General features: G+C 42.0%; 1 protein-coding gene across 1 annotated transcript; it reads left to right on the top strand.

Annotated features, from left to right (window-relative positions):
* Positions 1–101: 101 nt before the first annotated feature.
* On the top strand, positions 102–20,731 carry elp3 (elongator acetyltransferase complex subunit 3; the record flags this gene model as incomplete). The annotated part of the gene is made up of 15 exons (XM_083642969.1): positions 102–123; positions 522–621; positions 1,173–1,311; positions 2,457–2,527; positions 3,096–3,159; positions 5,031–5,099; positions 6,239–6,393; positions 8,991–9,152; positions 10,422–10,548; positions 16,766–16,959; positions 17,929–18,019; positions 18,765–18,830; positions 19,309–19,536; positions 19,732–19,813; positions 20,605–20,731. 15 exons carry the CDS (start codon positions 102–104, stop codon positions 20,694–20,696), a joined length of 1,662 nt encoding a protein of 553 aa, XP_083499095.1. The 3' UTR covers positions 20,697–20,731.
* Between the last annotated feature and the right edge of the window lie 1,438 nt (positions 20,732–22,169).

Below are 22,169 nucleotides of genomic sequence, written 5' to 3' on the forward strand. Positions count from 1 at the left end.
AATTTTGTAACAGTTCTGTCTGTTTTTAAACAGATGTAGCGTTGGTTCTCTTTGACAAGCATTCACTTCAGTCGAGTTGGACAGTCTGCCTATAAGACGACATGGGGAAGCCAAAGAAGAAGAGTAAGACTGCAACTACCTTTTCAATATCTGAAATGACTCTCTGAGTTGGGCAGGCTGGCTGTAACGTTAGCTTGTCGCTAATGCTAATTGCCTGTCCAGTGTCCACTCTGGCTGTCTCATAACATGACACATAACATGTTACATGATATAGCTAAAGCATGTAGCCCTTAGTTAATGTTGAAATATCTGTGGGTGTGGAACATTTCTAAACCTCAATTGATTCAGTTTGTTAACGTTACTGTTTAGAAATATCTTTGAGCAATATGCTTATTATTGATTAGAATTATATTTCTGTTTTGAAGTGCTGGGAACCCTGGCGGTATTTGCTGGTCAAATCAAGTATTTGATTGTTTCGAAATGGACGATTGTAACATACCAACTAACCTGCACTTTGTCAGGTGATCTGAGCCGAGCTGAGCTGATGATGATGACCATTGCGGATGTCATCAAGCAGCTGGTTGAGGCTCATGAAGAGGGCAAAGATATCAACCTCAACAAGTAAGTTGTCCCCTTTATAAACAACCAGACAGCCCCTTATTATGTGTTTACTTTAGAAAAAAACAAAACATTACATTTATATGGGATGTCACTGGCTGAGAAGTAATTTTAATTCTATGCCAAGGTATTATTAAAGAATTACAATCAATCAAACAAACAAACAAAGACATTTTCAACTCCTGCCTTAGCCACAACTGTAGGGCTCAGATCAAAGGACACTCTAAAGATTCCTTGCACAGACTTCAAAGAGTTGTCTTAACACAATTTAAACCTTTCACTTCCACATACACATCCACAAATATCCATTCATTCATTCAAACAAACCTTTATTTAGAATTGTTGTTTCCCTCATTTACAATGATGTCGAGATATATAACAACAACAAATACAACAACTTTAGCTAGATTTGATTTACGTAACCAGCCATCTCCACGATTTAATTCACTTATTTGTTTCTATGCCAATTGGGGAAAAAGACACCCTCATTCTTACCACATTCTACTATTGAGCATTGTGCTGTTTCTCTCCCAACTCTCTTGTGTTTTTAACAGAGTGAAGACTAAGACTTCAGCAAAATATGGTCTTTCAGCCCAGCCTCGGTTGGTGGACATCATCGCTGCCGTCCCACAACACTACCGTCGTGCCCTGGTGCCTAAACTGAAGGCCAAACCCATCCGCACTGCCAGCGGGGTAGGTACCCCAAATGTTCCTGTTATCACCCTGTCCCTTTCTTGAGTTGTAACCAAATACTTGATTTGCATTGTGCATCCTGTTAGCCAAGTAGTTTGACAAAGTTGTATAATGAATACTACCATAGTATTAATTAGGGGTGGGACAAAATATCGATACCCACGTTATCGCGATATTTCCACCCGCGATACGTTATCGATACACTGGCGCCAAGTATCGATATGTTTATTATTATTATTATTATTATTTTATTTTTTTTTAATAAACAGGCTAAAATATTATGCTGTGTGTGGTAGTTGAAACATAGTTTCAAGTTGACTTTATTTATGTTTGTAGTTGAAACAAAAACATAACTACTGTAGGCTACATGAATGGAAATGTTTGATCATTAATATCTACTTTTAGAAATTATATAGGTAGGTAGGTAGGTTATATAGGTTTTCTTGTTTTAATAGTAATAATAAAAAGACTTAATGTGTAACTTTTCCTCCGTGGTATCGAAAATGGTATGAGTGAGTGAGTGAACTCAGAGAGTTCATGTCAATTCTGCTAATAAATGCATAATACATGATTTTTTGCCTTCAGAGGTATTTTTTTCACTTGTTACACAGGTATCGTGATGTATCGTCTTCCAATATATCGCAGTATCGCAGTATCGCAGTATCGTGATATATCGTTATCGAGGGCCAAGTATCGTGACGATATCGTATCGTGAGCTACTCAGCGATTCCCACCCCTAGTATTAATCTCACTACACAACGCAACATCAGTTTGTGTATGGTAATATATGAGTACAAAGTAACAAAACAATGATGGGGTATGTCCACTTTCAGTTCAGGCAATTCATCTGATGGAGCTTTACCGATGGGGGGGGGGGGGGTCTGAACGTTCTCATATTCAGTGTATTATAGAATGATGACGTTTTATCACAAGCAGCTAAAGTTTTAACTTTCTATTAAATGAAAACACAAACCCTGAACAACACAGCATACTGTGAGTGAAAGTGAATGTTGATTTTGGATTTCAGACCAATGTTTGCCTCAAGAATCTACCTTTTTGCCAGGTTTTTCAGATCCCTAATAATCAATTGGTCAATAAATAGACTGAATAATAATTATACATTTGTGTGATTGTCATCCTTCCAGATTGCAGTGGTGGCTGTGATGTGCAAACCCCATCGCTGTCCGCACATCAGCTTCACAGGCAACATCTGTGTGTAAGTCCCTTAGCATCTGTCCTCCAGTCTTGGCACTGTAGATGTGAATAAACAGTTGAAATAGTTGCTGTTGCAATTTGTGTGGGGTCGTATTGTATAATATATAAAAAGTAGAGCGCGCACATCCACTCAAAATGCAGGTGCAGGACAAAAGCAATGAAACATATAAAAATAAATAGAGTCCGCACACTGCTCGACTTGCTCCCAGTTGATTTATTTTTAACGTTTCAGTCAACAAGGAGAAGGTCCTTGTTGACCGAAACGTTAAAAATAAATCAACTGGGAGCAAGTCGAGCAGTGTGCAGACTCTATTTCTTTTTATATGTCATATTGTATAATGCCTGTACTATTATCCAAACCCAGTCTTGGGATTTTGATGGTATTTGTGTAATCGTTTATTTGGCAAATAACATTTGTCCAACCTTTAATTTACAATTGGGCACTGTAGATGTGAGTAAAGTCTGACTATGACTAATTTCAATACTTGTTGCATCCTCTGTCTATGTTGTAACAATTTAATTTAATGTTATATTCAATGCAACTCTTAAATCAACTTCGACTTTTGCAGGTACTGTCCTGGTGGCCCTGACTCAGATTTTGAATACTCCACACAGTCTTACACTGGCTATGAGGTGAGATACTTTGGGGGGGGGGGGTCAAAACCTTACCTTGGATATCTTTCACACATACACAATACTAGTACTTGATACTTCTTACACACATACACACTCTTCATACAGGCAACTTTCCATTTCAAGTAAAACGTAAAAGGGTTTCTGGAGCTTTCCACTCTACCACCGTACTTCCTCTTTGAGGAGTATATCGCTCAGATCCTGGGGTAAGTCATTTATTAGCGGCTGCCATATTTTCATAAAGCTGTTTTCATCATCTTTTATTCTGGCACTGAGTCTCTCCATAGGAAGTACTCTCAAGATTTATCTGTACCACTGCGTTAACTTACAGATGGGTTTTTTTCTTGGATCCAATTTAACAGTATACATCTTCTTGCCAGGAAGATAAGTTTGTTTAATAACTTGGATCTTCGCAAATCCAAAACCCCTGATTTGGGAGGCAGCCCCAACAAAAACTGTCCAGGATCTCAGCAAATATTACACTCTAGAATGGAACTCAACTCCTTTGTTATGCACAACTAGAATCTAGCTATTTTTGGACATTCCCAAAGACAATGTATGTAAGTTCCATCTGACACTTTACATTTAGTACAAAGGGGTTATCTGCTGGGGTCAATTCTATTCAGGAATTGAGGTGTTCTATGTTGCCTCTGTAATATTCAATATTGCATCTCCTTGACTGTGTTGGATCCTTGAATTTGATGGAATTGGGCCTGGAAAGTCATTGAAAAGTCATTGAATTGTATGTTTAAGAAGGTGTGGGGAACCCTGACTATACTGGAAAAGCTTGTTGGTCTTCTTTGGAATAAGCTGTATATGCTGTTCCCAGATTTTCCTCATATTCAATCATATTCTTTACATACAGAGCATTTTCAATCATGAGAGACCAGTTGGTAAGATTTAACAAGCAGCTTTATTCAGCAAGTGGCATGGCATGGCAAGTTGGCAACTACTTTGGCGTATAATAAGATATGAGAGATATGACTCCATTGTAAGATGACGCCCCTCTTGTGGTGAGAGGGGGGCATCTGTTTAGCTAGGATAGAGAATCCCCCCCCACGTGGTGGCGGACTGGGGAGGTGGGTGGATTTATTTCGCTTCAAGAGTGCATTTTTGTTCTTGTGTGACCCTCAACACAGGCTTTGAGAATCCCGGGCCACTTACTGATACTTATCCTTAAATTAACCCACTCATATTCTGGTTTATTTCAAGAAAAACATTTTGGCTAATAGTGGAAATTCTAATTGTCTAGTAACTTTAAAATCTAGTAGCCATATTGGCAGGTTGTCAAAAAAGTTAATCAAAAAAGTATCAAATATTGGTGGGTAGAGTTCATTTAAAATCAGTTATTCCTCTAAATCTGACTTCAAATGCCCCACATTTTTTGGTGCGCTGGTGCCCGACTGTCGCTGTTTGGCCCCCAGCCCTTGACCCTCAGCAAAATGTGGCCCTTGGTGAAAAGTAATTGGGGACCCCTGTATTACATGATGTTATGTTACAATTCAAACTTAATACCTGACTATTTTAATAATAATATGAGTATGATTTGCAAGTTAGCACACTCATTGAGTCTTAAATTGCATATACCTCAACAGTTTATTATTATTCCAGTAATTTGTGATCATGAATAACTTGATCTCAAAAGAAGGAAAAAGATCTAGGTGAATAGTGTTTTGGACATGTAACGTTTTAGAGATTAGTAAGGCTGTTTTTGAGATTTGACATCGTCATGATCTTTCTTTCATAGTAACAAAATATATGAACCAGAAATTTGTAGTCAGATGTAAATTTGGTTTGAGATTAATTTTCCTTTTACAGTTCGCACATTACACATCTGGGTGCTTCTAAATTCCTCTTTCTCTTTCCAATAGCCAACATCTATGAGAGCCATCAGAGCGCGTTATGATCCGTACCTTCAGACCAGACATCGGGTGGAGCAGGTCAGTGTCACCCTACAAGGAATAAACCCATTTTATGTCTCTCTATAGCTCTTCAATTTATATAGGCTTGGATCACGATTATATTTAATTTAGCTGCTTGGCATACCATAGCTGCTATGCAGTTCCCCTCCTTACATTCAGGATGTGTATAGTCATGTAGATGTGTGTGTGAGCAGTTCTCCATGGTTGCAGCGACTGATGGCCTTGGCTTGCATACATGGATAAATCATAACCAACGGCGATGTATTTATTGTGCTGAAATGTGCATCATGGCTTTTACCTGCATACAGTGAAGAACTACAGTCTCAAGTGATAAGGTTGCATCTGGGTGGTTTCTCTGCCAAGAGCTATAAATTGTCGGTAACACTTAATTTAATAACCGTCGTTAATAAATGATAAATTGATCATGGTTAATTAAACTTTAGTTAATCGTTATATTACTGTTAACAAACAATGAAATGATAATTAATCATCTTTACACAGTATGTATTAACCATTTACAAAGCATTATAAAAACATCAGTTGCAACTTTATTTATTTTTTCCAAAATGTTTTTATTTACAAATTGTTATCTTTACAATACATACAGACAAAACAACAACACCAACAACCACACCTCTGCTCCTCCAATTTGCAGTTGCAACTTTATAATAGCCATCCAAATATAGGCATCCAAATAATGTTAATCGATCTGTCTCCCTCTGTCCTCCTCTGACAGAGGCTTTGTAAATGGTAAATAAATGTGACCAACATTTTTCCATTATTGTTATTGATGGCAACATTAGTGCCTTAGTGAGGATGTAATCTAAAGCAGTTGGGCAAACTCGTCCATCAGAGCAGCAGATCTGTGCTTTGGGCAGTCAGTCAATGTCTTCCAGGCTTACCTATTTAGCTAAACGTATAATATCACATGATATTGTGATCATTGTAATTAGGATTACTGTTAAACTAACTAGTGAACGCAATTATTTTACGGCAGTTTTTCAATCTTATATCCATATATTTCCGATGTTCAATTACAGCTGATATTCTAAAGTCAATGCAATACAATGTCTCAGACTAGTATTGCCATATTGTTCAGTTAGCGGTGGTGGAAGCTGAAGTGTTTAGTGTGTCTTCTACTGTATGTGGGTCTTCAGCTGAAGCAGCTGGGCCACAGTGTGGACAAGGTGGAGTTCATTGTGATGGGTGGGACCTTCATGGCTCTGGCTGAGGAGTACAGAGACTACTTCATCAGGAACCTGCACGACGCGCTGTCCGGACACACCTCCAACAACGTGGCCGAGGCCGTCAGGTGCTCAATCACATCACACGTCGCTGATCCCTGTAGGGGACTCTCCAGTCACAGACGGACTCAACCTGGGTCCTGTAATTCAATCTCTCACATTTCATTACAGCTTATTATATTATTATTATATTATATTATATTATATTATATTATATTATATTATATTATATTATATTATATTATATTATATTATCTACTCCCAGGGTTCTGAAATGATGGGTGTGGAATATTTGGTGTAATTGTTTGAACATGGCAGTCGTAGTAGTCAAGTACTTAAATTATCCTCCTGTGAAAGGTATCAAGAGTATTACCTCACTCATTTATATACCACCCATTAGATCTACCCCCGTTTAAAATTCCTGATGATGATACTGATACAGAGCCACATTTTGAGCCAAAATTAACTGTCAGTGTTTATCCCCCCCCCCCACACACTATTTTTACACAATTGTTTTTATTCACCTTTCTATATCTTCTAAATCGAATATATTGCGCATCTACTACAGTATGCCTTACAAACGTTCTGATGCATCTAGGCTGTCTGTGTGTGTGTGTGTTTGTGTACTACTGACTGAGCTGTACTATTGTCATCTGAAGATAAGTAATGGGTATCTCCACCAGAGGGAGCTATTCTATCATTTCATGGATACAGCGTTGCTTCCTCTTCATTCATTCAGAAGCGGTTCTCCCTCACTACTGGATATCTGCTCCTACTGTCAGGACTATAGACTATAGACTGTCAGGACTTTCATATTATGAAAGTAAAAGTTATCATCCACACTTATAGACATTCGCTAAGGAAATTTACATTCCATGTACGATTCCATGTCATATGTAGTTATGAGGGAACACAGAATTGTGGACCAAGGCAGCTCAGCAGGCAAAGTAGTAAACAAAAATAAGAAGGGAGCTCCTTGAATTTTTCAAGAATAGTATTTAATCCCGAAGTAGTATATTCGTGTACACAGCAGTGTTACAAACAGAATATATCTTCAAAAGGATAGCAGTGTTACAAACAGAATATATCTTCCTTTTGAAGATATATTCTGTTTGTAACACTGCTGTGTACACAAATATACTAAGAGGAAGAGCCATGAAGCCTATTCAAAGTTCAGATGCAAAGTGAAGGCAGCCACACAAAGTTCTCTTCAATTGCTTCGATTGATTCATCACTTACCGAATGAAATTAGGTGTGTGTCTGCTCAATATGGGCTTAAGTAACAGCATCTTAGATGGCTTGCAGGAGATTGAGAGCCAAGGTAGAAATGCACATTTCTAGAAGGGGTGGCTGAACGTCACACAGATGGTTGAACAAAATAATGGCTTTTTCCGCAGGACTGAGGCGCTTTGTGTTGTCAGTGGGGGCCATTTACTTCCCTATAATGCCTGATAAGACCCGACGTGTCTGTGTGTGTGTGTGTGTGTGTGTGTGTGTGTGTGTGTGTGTGTGTGTGTGTGTGTGTGTGTGCGTGTGTGTGTGTGTGCGTGCGTGTGCGCGTGCATGTTTCTTCCCATTTACGTACGTCTGTCCTTGTCTGTGTGTGACTGTGTGAAAGAGTGTCTGCGCGGGACGGTGTGTGTGCGTCAGCAGCAACCATGTAGGTGTGAGTAGGTGCTGGGCAGGATTTGACCTGCTTTTGCTATCAGCAGGGTTCGTTAAGATGCTATGATTGTGGTAATTGTGGTGGCCACTAATCAGTTTGAGACAGGGGAGGCACTGGTTTTGACTCGGGGACAGGTTATCTCTGCCTGTGCGTGTGCGTGTGCGTGTGCGTGTGCGTGTGTGCGTGTGTGTGTGTGTGTGTGAGTGATGGGGTTTATGCAGGGTTGTGTCTGTGTGATCAGATCACAGCAGCGGGCTACCTGGAGATAATCACCTGAGAGATAATAGACTTTTTATTGATTCATTTCAGACAATCTGATCATCCTCCCTGCAGCATCAACTCCTGTAATTGGTATAAATCAGCCAGCAGACTGTAAAAAAAAAAAGGACAGTTATTGCCAGCATATACAGTCAGTCAGAAGGAATATGAGATGGCACGAGGGGGGTAATGGTCAAAGGATTGGAGAAAATGACAGTAGGCTAATGTGGTGAGACGAGATGCTTCTCTGATTGGCTGCTTGTATGATAATGATGATAATTATATGACACAACATAATCAAGCCTTTATGTCTCTTAACAGGATGATTTCAGAATAACAAATAGGTTGGTTACTTTATTAAGTAATTTAGGCTTGTAAGTTGTAACTGCCTTCTGACGCAAAGTAGGCACTCGTTATTGCCTCATTTAAGTTTGTTTACACTAAACAAATTCAATATTTACTCTAATTGACTTGTTTCCTTAGCTTCTATTGCATATTGCTGTGTCCTTACTGTGAGGTTAGTGATACATTTCAGGATAATGAAGCATAAAGAGGGTACATTACCAGCCTGTAAAATGATCTCATTCAGCAATACATTTTCTTCATATGGTGCTTCCCAAGATACTTAGTGACAATTTACAGAAATAATCTCATTAAAAAAGCAGCAGTTGATGGGGGGGGGAAAAACACTCATAAGAAGTAAGCACATAATATGAGCAGAAACGTCTCGTTCCCCCGCAGGTACTCGGAGCGCAGCAACACCAAGTGTGTGGGCATCACCATCGAGACGCGGCCGGACTACTGCCTGAAGAGACACCTCAGCGACATGCTAGGCTACGGCTGCACGCGGCTGGAGATCGGAGTCCAGAGCGTCTATGAGGACGTGGCCCGAGACACCAACAGGTCAGAGGGTGGCGGGGGTGTCATGGATGAACGGACAGATGAATGTAAGGCTGGGTATCATTTCAAAAATTACAATACTTTTTGAAGCATTTTCAGAAAATTGCGCTTTTAAAAAAACGCATTTACGCTTCAAAAGTCATAAAAGTGGTCCTTGTTTGTGAAGATGATCTTGCTGAACACAAACTTCACTGTTTCATAAAATGTTGTTAACCACAGACCTTATTTCATGCATTTAATCAAAATCCTCATACTCAAATCCTATTGGCTTTTCCCCTTACACAACACAGGTTAAACACAACACAGGTTACATGGAGGGAGCGATATATGGATGAATGGATGAACATTGCACTTGTCTGCTCGACATCTTCACTCTGTTTCTGTGCCTGTGTGTGCGTTCCAGAGGCCACACGGTGCGAGCGGTGTGCGAGTCCTTCACTCTGTTTGTGTGCATGTGTGTGTGTGTGTGTGTTCCAGAGGCCACACGGTGCGAGCGGTGTGCGAGTCCTTCACTCTGTTTGTGTGCATGTGTGTGTGTGTGTTCCAGAGGCCACACGGTGCGAGCGGTGTGCGAGTCCTTCACTGTGTTTGTGTGCATGTGTGTGTGTGTGTATGTGTGTGTGTGTGTTCCAGAGGCCACACGGTGCGAGCGGTGTGCGAGTCCTTCACTGTGTTTGTGTGCATGTGTGTGTGTGCGTTCCAGAGGCCACACGGTGCGAGCGGTGTGCGAGTCCTTCACTCTGTTTGTGTGCATGTGTGTGTGTGTGTTCCAGAGGCCACACGGTGCGAGCGGTGTGCGAGTCCTTCACTGTGTTTGTGTGCATGTGTGTGTGTGTGTTCCAGAGGCCACACGGTGCGAGCGGTGTGCGAGTCCTTCACTGTTTGTGTGCATGTGTGTGTGTGCGTTCCAGAGGCCACACGGTGCGAGCGGTGTGCGAGTCCTTCACTGTGTTTGTGTGCATGTGTGTGTGTGCGTTCCAGAGGCCACACGGTGCGAGCGGTGTGCGAGTCCTTCACTGTGTTTGTGTGCATGTGTGTGTGTGTGTTCCAGAGGCCACACGGTGCGAGCGGTGTGCGAGTCCTTCACTGTGTTTGTGTGCATGTGTGTGTGTGCGTTCCAGAGGCCACACGGTGCGAGCGGTGTGCGAGCGGTGTGCGAGTCCTTCACTGTGTTTGTGTGCATGTGTGTGTGTGTGTTCCAGAGGCCACACGGTGCGAGTGGTGTGCGAGTCCTTCACTGTGTTTGTGTGCATGTGTGTGTGTGCGTTCCAGAGGCCACACGGTGCGAGCGGTGTGCGAGTCCTTCCAGCTGGCGAAGGATGCCGGCTTCAAGGTGGTGGCACACATGATGCCCGACCTGCCCAACGTGGGCATGGAGAGGGACGTGGAGCAGTTTATTGTAAGTGTCACAAATGTAACTTTTGTTACATTTTGGTCTCTTTTTTCTTTTCTTTTTTGAATTTCAGGCTATTTAGACAGAAAGTACTTAAAGCAGGACTAAACCCCCCAGATTTCTTGCAAAACGGCACTCCACTCGATCCGAAAACCCCCGCAGGCAAGACACTCCCCTCCTTAGCTGGCAGAATTCCTCCCCCATAAAGTAACATATCTTGGCCAATAAGTATGTAACATACAAAATAAAACAACCCGTAATATCTTAATTTTATGTAGAATGCAGAGGACATGTAACTGTTTAGTTAAACTTGCATTCCAGGAATATTGTGCTCTAAAGATAACGTCCTGAAACCCACACGCTTTGCGCCAGCGTAACCTATGTGGGATTCGAAATAACGCATCCAAGATAGAAAACGTTATGAATATAGCCACGTTATAAACAACAAACTAACGCTGGTGATCCGTATGGAAACAGTGTTACTCGAAATGGTTAAAGGTTATATCAATTTGGTCATTCAGTGGCATTTTACTGCCATATAACATAACTAACTAGCGGCTAATATTAGCCACAGTAGGCATTACCCAGGGATGCTAAGGATGCTAGGATGCGCGTGCTAAACCCACCATGACGTCACGATGTACCAAATATCCCATTCATTTGAGGGCACAAAAAAAAGCAGTGTTCAACCCATAGAGGGAACTTATGCTGTAGAAAATGATACAAATGGTACAATGGTAACAGTTTGGTCTCAAATGTGGAAATTCTGACCAGAATTCTTCACACACCACCCCCAAAGTCATATATTATATTGGTTAAAAGCTGAAAAAAAGTGTTTTGGGGTTTAGTCCTGCTTTAACTTCATTTTCCCACTTTTCTCTTTGGAACTGATCATTAGCCATGCCCTCTCAATAATCAGTGTCAAAATGTCAATTAAGGATCAATTTAGAAAGTTTTTCCAACGGTTATTTCCAGCTTTTTTTATGCTGTCCAGGACTCCAGTGTCCTGATTGTCTCAAAGCTTAGTGTGTGTATTGACAAGAGGTGAAAACTGAAAGGAGTCAATTGGAGGTTTGGGATTTAGAGTGAGGGTCAATAGAGATGATCATAGGGTTACTGTTTGTGACAGTAACAGTGGTGTTTTGGTCTTTTGCTCACAAGTACTGTCACAGTGGTATAGTAATGATTAAGTCCTACATGTAGCATCTTTAAATAGAAAACCCAGGAGCTGTGAAAGTTCGTCCCGAGGAGCTGTGAAAGTTCGTCCCGGGGAGCTGTGAAAGTTAGTCCCGCAGTCTCCCAACATGATGCGACTCGAATGCAATATATTCTCAGATGTCTTTCTCCAACAGCAGGCTCAGTTGCACCCCTGATTGAAAACGGGCCCATAATATTAATATGCAGAATCAGATGAGTCTTCACTGTGGGGTGTAAATGAGGACCCAGTTTGTCTGTGTTTTCAGCTCAGTTTGGTTTATTTGCACAGTGATAAAACACCAAAGTGGAGTGATTTAAAAACACAGAATGGAAGGAAACATATGGCTAATTTGTGCAAACCCCGAGGGTTTTATCACGACACCTCACCGCAAAACAGGCGAAAGGAAAACACAACCTCTCCTTCTTTTCTCTTTGGGTTTAACTATTTATCTTTCTTCTCCTTTTCTTCTCGTTTCTTCTACTTGCCTATCATATGAAACTAGATGACCTAAGCAGTGATTCCCAAACTGTGGGCCGCGGCCCACTAGTGGGCTGTGGGGGTACTGCAAGTGGGCAGCGAGTGGTCTGCCAACACTCCCAATTTTTGCAGGCAATCAAATGGCTGTAGCAGGGTAAAGCTACAGTGGAGATCCTGTTCTCAGAAGAAACTAGAAGACCTAAGGCATCCATTGCTATCAGCATAATATGCTAGCTTGTCGGGAAGGGGGGGTTAATAACACTCCAAACGTAGGTCTCTCAACTCAATTTATCTGAATGAAAATTAGTTCAATGGGTACCCACGAGTCTCCCCTTTACAGCACTTTTCACAGCCACAGCGGCATTCTTAAGTTTGGGAACCCCTGACCTAAGGTACCAACCGTGTTAAGCTAGCTTGATGAAAAGGGGGCTAAATAACACTCCAAACTTAGGCTAAATGTTTGACGAGGGAAAAAAACATTTTCAAAGGGGTCCCTTGACCTCTTGCTTCAAGATATCTGAATGAAAATGGGTTTTATGGGGACCCATAAGTCCCTCTCTCTCTCCCTCTGTCTCTCTCCCTCTCCTGCAAAAGTGGGGAAATAAGTAATAAATTGCTGCACAGTTCAATGTAAAACTTGAAGTTAATATGTTCCTATATCATGGAAAATGTTTGGGAACCAGTGCAGTGTTTAGTGAATCAGTCTGTTACAGAGGTGAAATGAGTAAAAAGCTTCATTTCCTCTGTAATGAACTACCCATTAAACAATAACAATGATGCCAAGCGAGCGGAGGGCATGATTGGAAGTTGGAAACCCTCATTACTGTTTTGCTTGCACCCATTTACCCTGCCTTTTTGACACAAAATGGCCACTCGTGCGATTATGAGCTGTGACAAGAGAGGGAGATAATGGCATGCCGATATAGACCCTTTTCACAGTGGCCATTTTGTGTCGAAAAGGCAGGGTAAATACAGGTGCAAGCTAAACGGTAATGAGGGTTTCCAAATTCCATGATTGGAAATTGGAAACCCTTATTACTGTTTTGCTTGCACCCGTTTACCCTGCCTTTTTGACACAAAATGGCCAGGAAATCACATTGATTTCCCTCACTGCGTCAAACAAACCGGACAGCAGGATTTGTTTTCTTCGAGTGTATAGCTGGACACTGATGTGCTGCTCTTTTTATATAGCGAGCGGAGGGCAGCTCAGTCGTGACGTGGAAGTGCTTGACTCAGCTTTGAAACCGACCGGTAAACTTAAATTGGACTTTTTCTCAGAGTTCGGTGAAAGCAAAGCGAATTTTCATTTCCTTGTCTTATTTGTTTACAGGGGAGTTTTTATGAAAGATGGGGTCATTGTTTGAGCTCGCAGAGTAAAATGGGAAAGTTGAATGCACGCCGACGAAAGCTTTTAGGGGGTCGTCGATCTTCTAAGCATGAACAGATTTAAGTGTTTCATTTCTCACAGAGCGATTCAAGTCAGGGGAAAAATAGTTTGTGTCTTCCAGCAGATTGGTTACATTTTGTGTGCGTGCGTGCATGCGTGTGTGTCTTTTGGATACACCGGATTGAATCTACTATGCTTTTCATTAACTTAAAGCCAAGTTTATGCCTATGTATGAATTACTTTCCAAAGCCTTCTAATAAAGAATATAAGATATAGGAAGTTATTATTATTATTATTATTATTATTATTATTATTATTATTATTATTATTATTATTATTATTATTTTGCACAAATCAAAAATATTCCTGCTTTCTTCACCATTACTTCCTACTTGTAAACATGTTCCCAATTGTTTGGACACATTGAGGCAACAGCCAGAGGACTCTGCATCCTCCTTGCGTCCACCGTGGTCTTCCTGATATCTGATAATGGGATTTATTCAATTAGAACTTCCTCTCAGCCGGAGATCCTCTCTCACTTATCTCCCATGTACAGAAGCTCCCTGTTCCCAGGCAGGTGTCCTAAACGGGTTCCACTCTGTCAGCCAACAGCTCTGTCAGCTGGGATACCTGATTCAATAATAATAAATTATTATTATTATTATTATACGTGATTCAAGATCGCTGCTGGCGCTGAATCCACAAATAGTCTCTATTAGTAATTTTTTGTTTTGTTATTGCAGCATTTTGTTGAATACCCCCTCGCCCCTCTCCTCCCATTGGGTTTATTCTGAGGGCGGGGCCACATGGATCACGCCCTCGTGCGATTATGAGCTGTGACGAGAGAGGGAGATAATGCCGTGCCGATAGAGACCCTTTTCACAGTGGCCATTTTGTGTCGAAAAGGCAGGGTAAATACAGGTGCAAGCTAAACAGTAATGAGGGTTTCCAAATTCCATGATTGGAAGTTGGAAACCCTCATTACTGTTTTGCTTGCACCCGTTTACCCTGCCTTTTTGACACAAAATGGCCACCGTGAAAAGGGTCTATTGCGGTTTATTCTGAACTTTCTGATCATGATTACCAGCACTGAGTAGAAGAGAATGACAGGAAATCACATTGATTTCCCTCACTGCGTCAAACATACCGGACAGCAGGATTAGTTTTCTTCTAGTGTATAGCTGGACACTGATGTGCTGCTCTTTTTATATATTGCCTTTATTGAAGATCGCTGTATGCGGGTTTATTTATTTAAGCCGAGGTATCGGCACTTCTGCAAATGCCCAGTTTTTTCCCCTTTGATATTGAGCTATTTTTCTTTGGCACTGTCTGGCCATGTAGTCAGAAGGCAATATACAATACAATACATCTTAGTGTGTATTTTTAGAAGCACTCTCTATTGCGCTCTATTTCACTCTCTCTCCTTCATTTTCTCCCCCTCAAGTCAAAGAAGCTCTATTGACTGTCCAAATGAATGATTTTACAATAAAGAGAATACTTATTATGACACACAACACAGAATGAGAATTGATTAGTGTGTTGTGGTAAAACAAACAGTAGTTGGTTAATTGATTGATTATAGCAATGATTGGAAAAGAGACATTGTTCGTGTCACTGCCCCTCAGGCTATAAAACTTATTGACAGATAGATCATTACTGATACTCAGTGTGTTAATATGCCATACAGTAGTGTAAGTGTGTGTGTGTGTGTGTGCGTGTTTGGTTTGGTAAGTCAATCGGTAACCAACCAAGTTTATTAAACTCAGTAGCGCCAATATGAAACCTATTGTGAAGATTAAGCACACATCTTATGGTTTTGTTCTGTGCAGTTTGGAGTTTCTGTTTAAGATTTGCCTTTAGACGAGAGTACCATACACTGCAACCATAGTTATAATGGCATAAGATTAGACTGGAGGCAAGTAACTTCAGATAACTAGCATTAAGAAACTAGAGTTAAATTTACTAATAACAGATTTGCCTGTATTTTCAAAGCTGAGGGTAGTATCAAGTTCAAGTCCCAGATAACTAACAGATGTTTTGTTGATTATTACTTGGTTATTGCACATAACTTTCATATCTGGATGCATCCGGAGTTTGCGCTTTGAGCCAAAGAGGATAGCATTGGTTTTACCTAAATGCAAGGACAGTCTGTTATCAATAAGTCAGTTATAAATATTTTCAAGTTCATTAGTCAATTACACCTGAATAGTGATAACACTCTTACCGGAGACAACCAGGGCTGAATCGTCAGCATAAAGAAGCAATTTACAATTAACAGAAGAGGCCATGCCATTTATATAGCAAACAAAAATAAGTGGACCCAGTATGGACCCCTGGGGCACCCCACATTTAACCTCACGCCAAGAGGAAAGAGTACCGCCAATGTCAACAGCTTGCCATCTATCCTTCAAGTACGGTGGGGTACGGTGGCGCAGTCGGTAGCGCTGTCGCCTCACAGCTAGAAGGTCCTGAGTTCGATTCTCGCCTGGGACGCTGTGGGCGCTGGAGTTGTGACCCCCCCCATATCTTCAGTGCCTACTGCCCAGGTGGGCTATCTCGTCGAAAGGGCCTTTCTGTGTGGAGTTTGCATGTTCTCCCCGTGCTCCCTAGGGGGTTCCTCCGTACATAACCCCCCACTAAAAACATGCAGAAGATCGTCATCCGACCAGTGACGACAACATCCGAAGTTGGTCCCCGGGCGCTGGAAAGAAAAAGCGACCACTGCTCCTGGCCTGCCCCCTGGAGGAAAGGACAAGCCTGGATGGGTCAAATGCAGAGGACAAATTTCAACGGCCACCGTCAGCATGAGTGTGTGTTTGTGGCCGCATGCATGTGTTGAAGTTTTCGTGTGACAATAAAAGACGGGCTTGTCCGTCTGAAATCGTGTTTAAAAGTCAGATTGTGCGCGTGGTGCGTGCGTGAAGTCAGTATGTGTCAACAGGCCAAGCTACTGTAATTTTGAATGAAACACATAGAAAGCAAGGAGAGAAGATAGTCAAGGAAATAAAACACATTTTGTCTTTTCAATTACTCTTTTTCTATGTCCCTGTTTATAGGAGACGCATAAGAAAGATTTCAGTGTGTGTAAGCACAGAAATGCAGGCAGGAGTTGGGTCTTCAAAATCGAGATGTCAAGCATAACAAGGATCTCCTTTTTACAGGAGTTTTTTGAGAATCCAGCGTTCAGGCCCGACGGGTTGAAGCTGTACCCGACGCTAGTGATCCGAGGCACCGGTCTGTATGAGCTGTGGAAGACGGGCCGCTACAAGAGCTACCCGCCCAGCGCCCTGGTGGACCTGGTGGCCCGAATCCTGGCCCTGGTGCCACCCTGGACCCGGATCTACCGGGTGCAGAGGTGAGAGAGATGACTGGGCCTGATTTTAACTGACAGCACAACCTATAGAGCAAGTCATTCAAAAGTTTTTAAAACTTTTAAGATCATACAAAATAGGGATCATAGGTGACTGTACATTAGGTCTGGGTGATTTGACAAATACATTGGGGATCTTAAATGGACTGAATCCATCGCTGGTGGAAATTCCCTTGCTGATTTTTGGCAGTTTTAAATTACTATTATTAATGTTTGGTAATTTAATGTAGCTTAGTGCAAGACAGTGAAATGTGATGGAACATGAAGGGTAAAAAAAATATGCTCAAGTTGAGGGAGTTAAATTCATCCTTCATCATTCATTCTTCCTATCGGGAATGCACTGCGAACTAATACTTGTTAACTTTTTTATTTTATTTTTTATTGTATGTTAACTGCAAGTAATTCTACTATAATTACCTCCGCCAACGGAATTGGCCTTGCCAACGAGTGAGTTGGCCCGGGAGTTTTCGCCCCCGTTTGTCGGCAGGATATCTTAGAAAGTTATCAACGGATTTACACGAAACTGATTAACTTTCCATGCCAACTTAGGACTGATTAACTTTCCATGCCCACTGGCCAAAAGGGGGCGTGGTAATGGGCGTGGCTAATCACCAAGCAAATTCACGTAACGCCAAGAAACTTTGAATAAAGGTTGGCAGAGGTATGCAGTCTGCCCAGTGCACTCTAGTTTATAATGTAAAAATGCCCTTTCCCTGTGCATGTAGGTCTCAGTTCTAGTCACAGCTACATTGTGTGCGTGCGTGCTTGTCTCTACCCCACAGCATGCATTAAAACATTGATGTATGATAAGTTTGTTGACAGAAGGAGGTGCACTATTGCCCAGCCCTACTGTAGATGTATTCGTACATGTTTGCCTCTGTATTAAGTTATTTTTCTGTCATTTCATGTGTGAATTCTCTGTCTCTCTCCCTCCGTGTGTCTCCACCCCATCAGGGATATCCCCATGCCCCTGGTGAGCTCTGGAGTGGAGCACGGTAACCTGAGAGAGCTGGCTCTGGCCAGGATGAAGGATATGGGCACTGAGGTGAGACTGAAAGACACCATGTCAGCTTCTTCTTCTGAGTGCAGAAGAGTTAGTGGTTAATGGGCTATTTCCACTGGGATGCGATCCAGATGGGCACAGTAGAACTCCCATGGTGGCGGTTGCCAACAGATGAATGCTGACGGTGGGAATAATTTGCATACACTGCTATGATAGAGTCAGTTAAAAGATGAAAAGCCTCCCTGGTATAGTTTGGAATCATTGGAGCGTGCAATTGGAACGTCCTTTGCACTTCCCTCTTGTTACTATTTTAGAATGTATGTCTACTAGAAGACAACTTTTCTGGATGTAGATCTACTCAGAATCCATCAATCCAGAGAATGCCAGGCCACCGAACAAGCAAACAGGCTTTGGAACACAGCATTAATGAGGCATAAGACCCCATGTCAGCTTCTGTCTTAAAAGACTTGAGATAAAAACCCTCATCCAAATCTATCATCAGAAAACACCTATGGGGTAAAGAACCTCCTGTAAGCTTCCATTAGAAGAAGCTGTAGATTAGCAGGACCAGTGCAAAACATCTGTCAAAGTGTTTATTGGCTAAGAGGCAAGTCGAAAAATACCACCATTTTACACACATCCATGGAAAGTCTGTGAATAACCTGCCATGTAAGTGTATGACTTTGTTCCAAACATTACATCTCCACAATGACTGGAGGTTGTTCAGAAGTTCTAAGATGTGATTAAATATATGGCTCGATCAATTTGCATCTGTCTCTATCTGCAGTGTCGAGATGTGAGGACCAGAGAAGTGGGCATTCAGGAGATTCACCACAAAGTGAGACCTTACCAGGTAAAAGGCAGCAGAGCATGTTTCACTGTCAAACAGTTGGAGATGGTCCTGGTCGCTGCACTAGCGCCTCCTCTGGTTAGTCGGGGCGCCTGAAGGGAAATGATGGGAATAGCATGATCCTCCCATGTGCTACGTCCTGCCGGTGAAGCTCCCCGCTGTCAGGTCAGAAAGAAAATAAGCAGCTGGCAACTGCACATGTATCAGAGGAAGCATGTGTGTGTCTATGGCTCTCCTCAGATCAGCAGAGGGGTGGGGCAGTGAATTGGCCAAGTACAATTGGGGACAAAATGGGGGGGAAAGAAAAAAAACAGTTGGAGATAGAAAGATGCTCTGACGACGTATAGCTCAGGCCACCCATGCTAAAATAAATAACTAGATTCCCTCATAAGCTGCTTTGGATAAAGGCATCCACCAAATGCTGTGTATTTTTTAAGCAACCACTCCATTCTCTCACATTGTTGTGTGTGTGTGTGTTCAGGTGGAGCTGGTGCGGAGGGACTATGTGGCTAACGGCGGTTGGGAGACCTTCCTGTCCTACGAGGATCCCGAGCAGGACATCCTGATTGGCCTGCTGCGTCTGCGCCGCTGCTCGCCACAGTCGTTCCGGCCCGAGCTGAAGGGGGGCGTGTCCATCGTCCGCGAGCTGCACGTGTACGGCAGCGTCGTCCCCGTCAGCAGCCGAGACCCCAGCAAGTTCCAGCATCAGGTCGATACATTTTCTGTTGTTGTTGTTGTTGTTGTTGTTGTTATTGTAAACACTCCAGAGTGATCGTGCCCAAAAACTATGATTAACCAGCAAATAAATCACAAATGTTGTGATTTGTTGTGAATAGTCTTTTTTTTCTTTTTCTTTTTAAGAATGACTGGTCTCTTTCTCTGTGCCCCCCTTGTGCCTGTGCAGGGTTTTGGTATGATGCTGATGGAAGAGGCAGAGAGAATAGCCAGAGAGGAGCATGGCTCTGGCAAACTGGCCGTCATCTCAGGTGAGAGTCCTGAGAACATCATTCATCTGTGATATCAAAAAGCACTTTTGCTTACTCTGGACCTGCTACTTGGAATGGTCTACCAGCATCAATAAAACGTTTCAAATCATCAGTAAAAAAATATATACAGTATCGTTTTTGGAAAAAACTGATTGTTGTCCATGGTTATGTAATGTAATGTGTGCATTGTTTAAGTATTGTTTTGTTCTTAGGAGGGCCACAGTGGAAATACGTTGTTTACTTTACTGTGTTTTTTATCCTCGATTGTCATTTAAATGTACTGTATGTGCTGGGCTTCATCTGGAGTGAAATGTGCATGTTTTTATTTTACTCTCCACTCTCCTCCTTAGACATCCAAATGCATGGTATACCAAAGAGATATAATGATTTAAATGTGTCAAAATATATTGCTAGTTGTAGAACTACACGTACTACAAGTGAAAACATTTTTACTCTAAAATAGACCGGTGTTTTAGAATATGAGTGCCTTAATCTTTCATAGTGTGAATACATTTGGCACCATCTTAATGTATTTCAGTCATTCAAACATTTCACCCATCTTTGAGGAAAATGGATAAACAAGCTTCTACATTTTTCAGCAAAATCCCCAAATGTCTACATTAAACAAACAAATATGATGTTATATTATATCTTGTCTTTGAGTGAGACTCATAGTATAACATTACTTTCACAACATTGTAGGAAAAGGTGTGAATTTTTCAAACAGTAGCTATGTTATTTTGGCATGATACTAAACATGTTCTCATCTGTGTGTGTCGTCTGTTGTTCAGGAGTAGGAACCAGGAACTACTACAGGAAGATGGGTTATGAGTTGGAGGGGCCGTATATGGTGAAGGACCTCTACGGACTTGGAATGGACTGAGCCTGGAGATAAAATACTTTTTTTTTTTAATTGTAGACCACGTTTTTATCTGGACAATGCATACCACACGCACACACATGCACACACACACACACACACACACACACACACACACACACACACACACACACACACACACACACACACACACACACACACACAAACAAACAAATTATTTTATTTATTAGTTAGTCTCAGCTCCCAGACAAATGGAGATCTCTACCTACCAATCATCTGGGAACTCCTTGTCAAAAATAGTAGAACCGCCGCTAACAAACCTACACCACTTTGTCAAGTTACACTCTCCCCCATTATCCTCCATAGTGAAGCAAACTGGAGATTCAGCGAATCACTTTGTCACAGAGAGAACTTTTTAAAACATTGAAAATGGATGTCCCACTTCTTAGCAACATTACGTTATTTGATTCTGTTGTATCCGTTTACAAGCACACGACTTCTGCATGTCACCGCCCCTTCTGCACGAAGGGCCGCCCTAAAGACTCCGGATTGGTTCTGCTATGCTTTTTTTTTTGTTTACTCTCAAATTGCTTCCACCCAGTTTTAACAATGAAAGCTGGGAGAAAGTCCTCAGTCTCTAGTCGAGCAAAGTGGATAGAGAGACTGAGGACTGAGTCTATTTATTAGGAGGTTATTCTTCAGACACGATTCCTGCAGTATGCGCAGTCCGCGGGTAATTAAAAGTCTACTTGTTCCGTGTATTAAAGGAGATTACTGTTGAGCTTCTTCCCTTCAGTTCGTGCGTCTGCTTCTTTATCTCGTGCGCGTCATCAGGCCACGCTATGGCATCTCCACTTTATTTAGATAAGGAGGCCAAGTGAGGGAGGAATAAAGTGCCGTCATTTAGTCAGTTCTCAGTCTCTATCCGCATCACGACTCAACACAGAGGACTTTCTCCAAGCTTTCATTATTAAAACTGGGGGGAACAATTTGAGAGTTAAAAAGAAACTGTTGCAGAACCAATCCAGAGTCCTTTTTTCTTGGGCAGGGGGGGGGGGGTAGGACAGTATGTGCTAGACAGCAGGGAGGCAGAGAGCGGAGGACATGCAGCAAATGACCGCAGGTCGGATTCGAACCCGGGTCGGCTGCGTGAAGGACCAAGCCTTAATAGATGGTACACGTTCTACCAGGTGAGCCACCGGGACCGCCCAATCCACAGTCTTTAGGAATCATGCAGAAAGGCCGGTGACAATGCAGAAGTGGTGCGCTTGTAAATGGATAAAACGGAATCAAATAATGTACCGTTGCTCGGGACATCCATTTTCAATGTTTTAAAAAGTTCTCTCCGAGTTACAAAGTGATTTGCTGTATCTCCAGTTTTGTTAGGTGCTAGGTTTGTTAGCGGCCAGTCTCGCCTCCGTTCAAAAAGTTCCCAGACGATTGGCAGGCGGAGATCTCCATCTGGGAGCAGACTCAGCCGAGACTAAGATGAAATGTGTGTTGTCGATTTCTATA

The sequence above is a fragment of the Poromitra crassiceps genome, assembly GCF_964638095.1.
Source record: "Poromitra crassiceps genome assembly, chromosome: 9".
NCBI lineage: Eukaryota > Metazoa > Chordata > Actinopteri > Beryciformes > Melamphaidae > Poromitra > Poromitra crassiceps.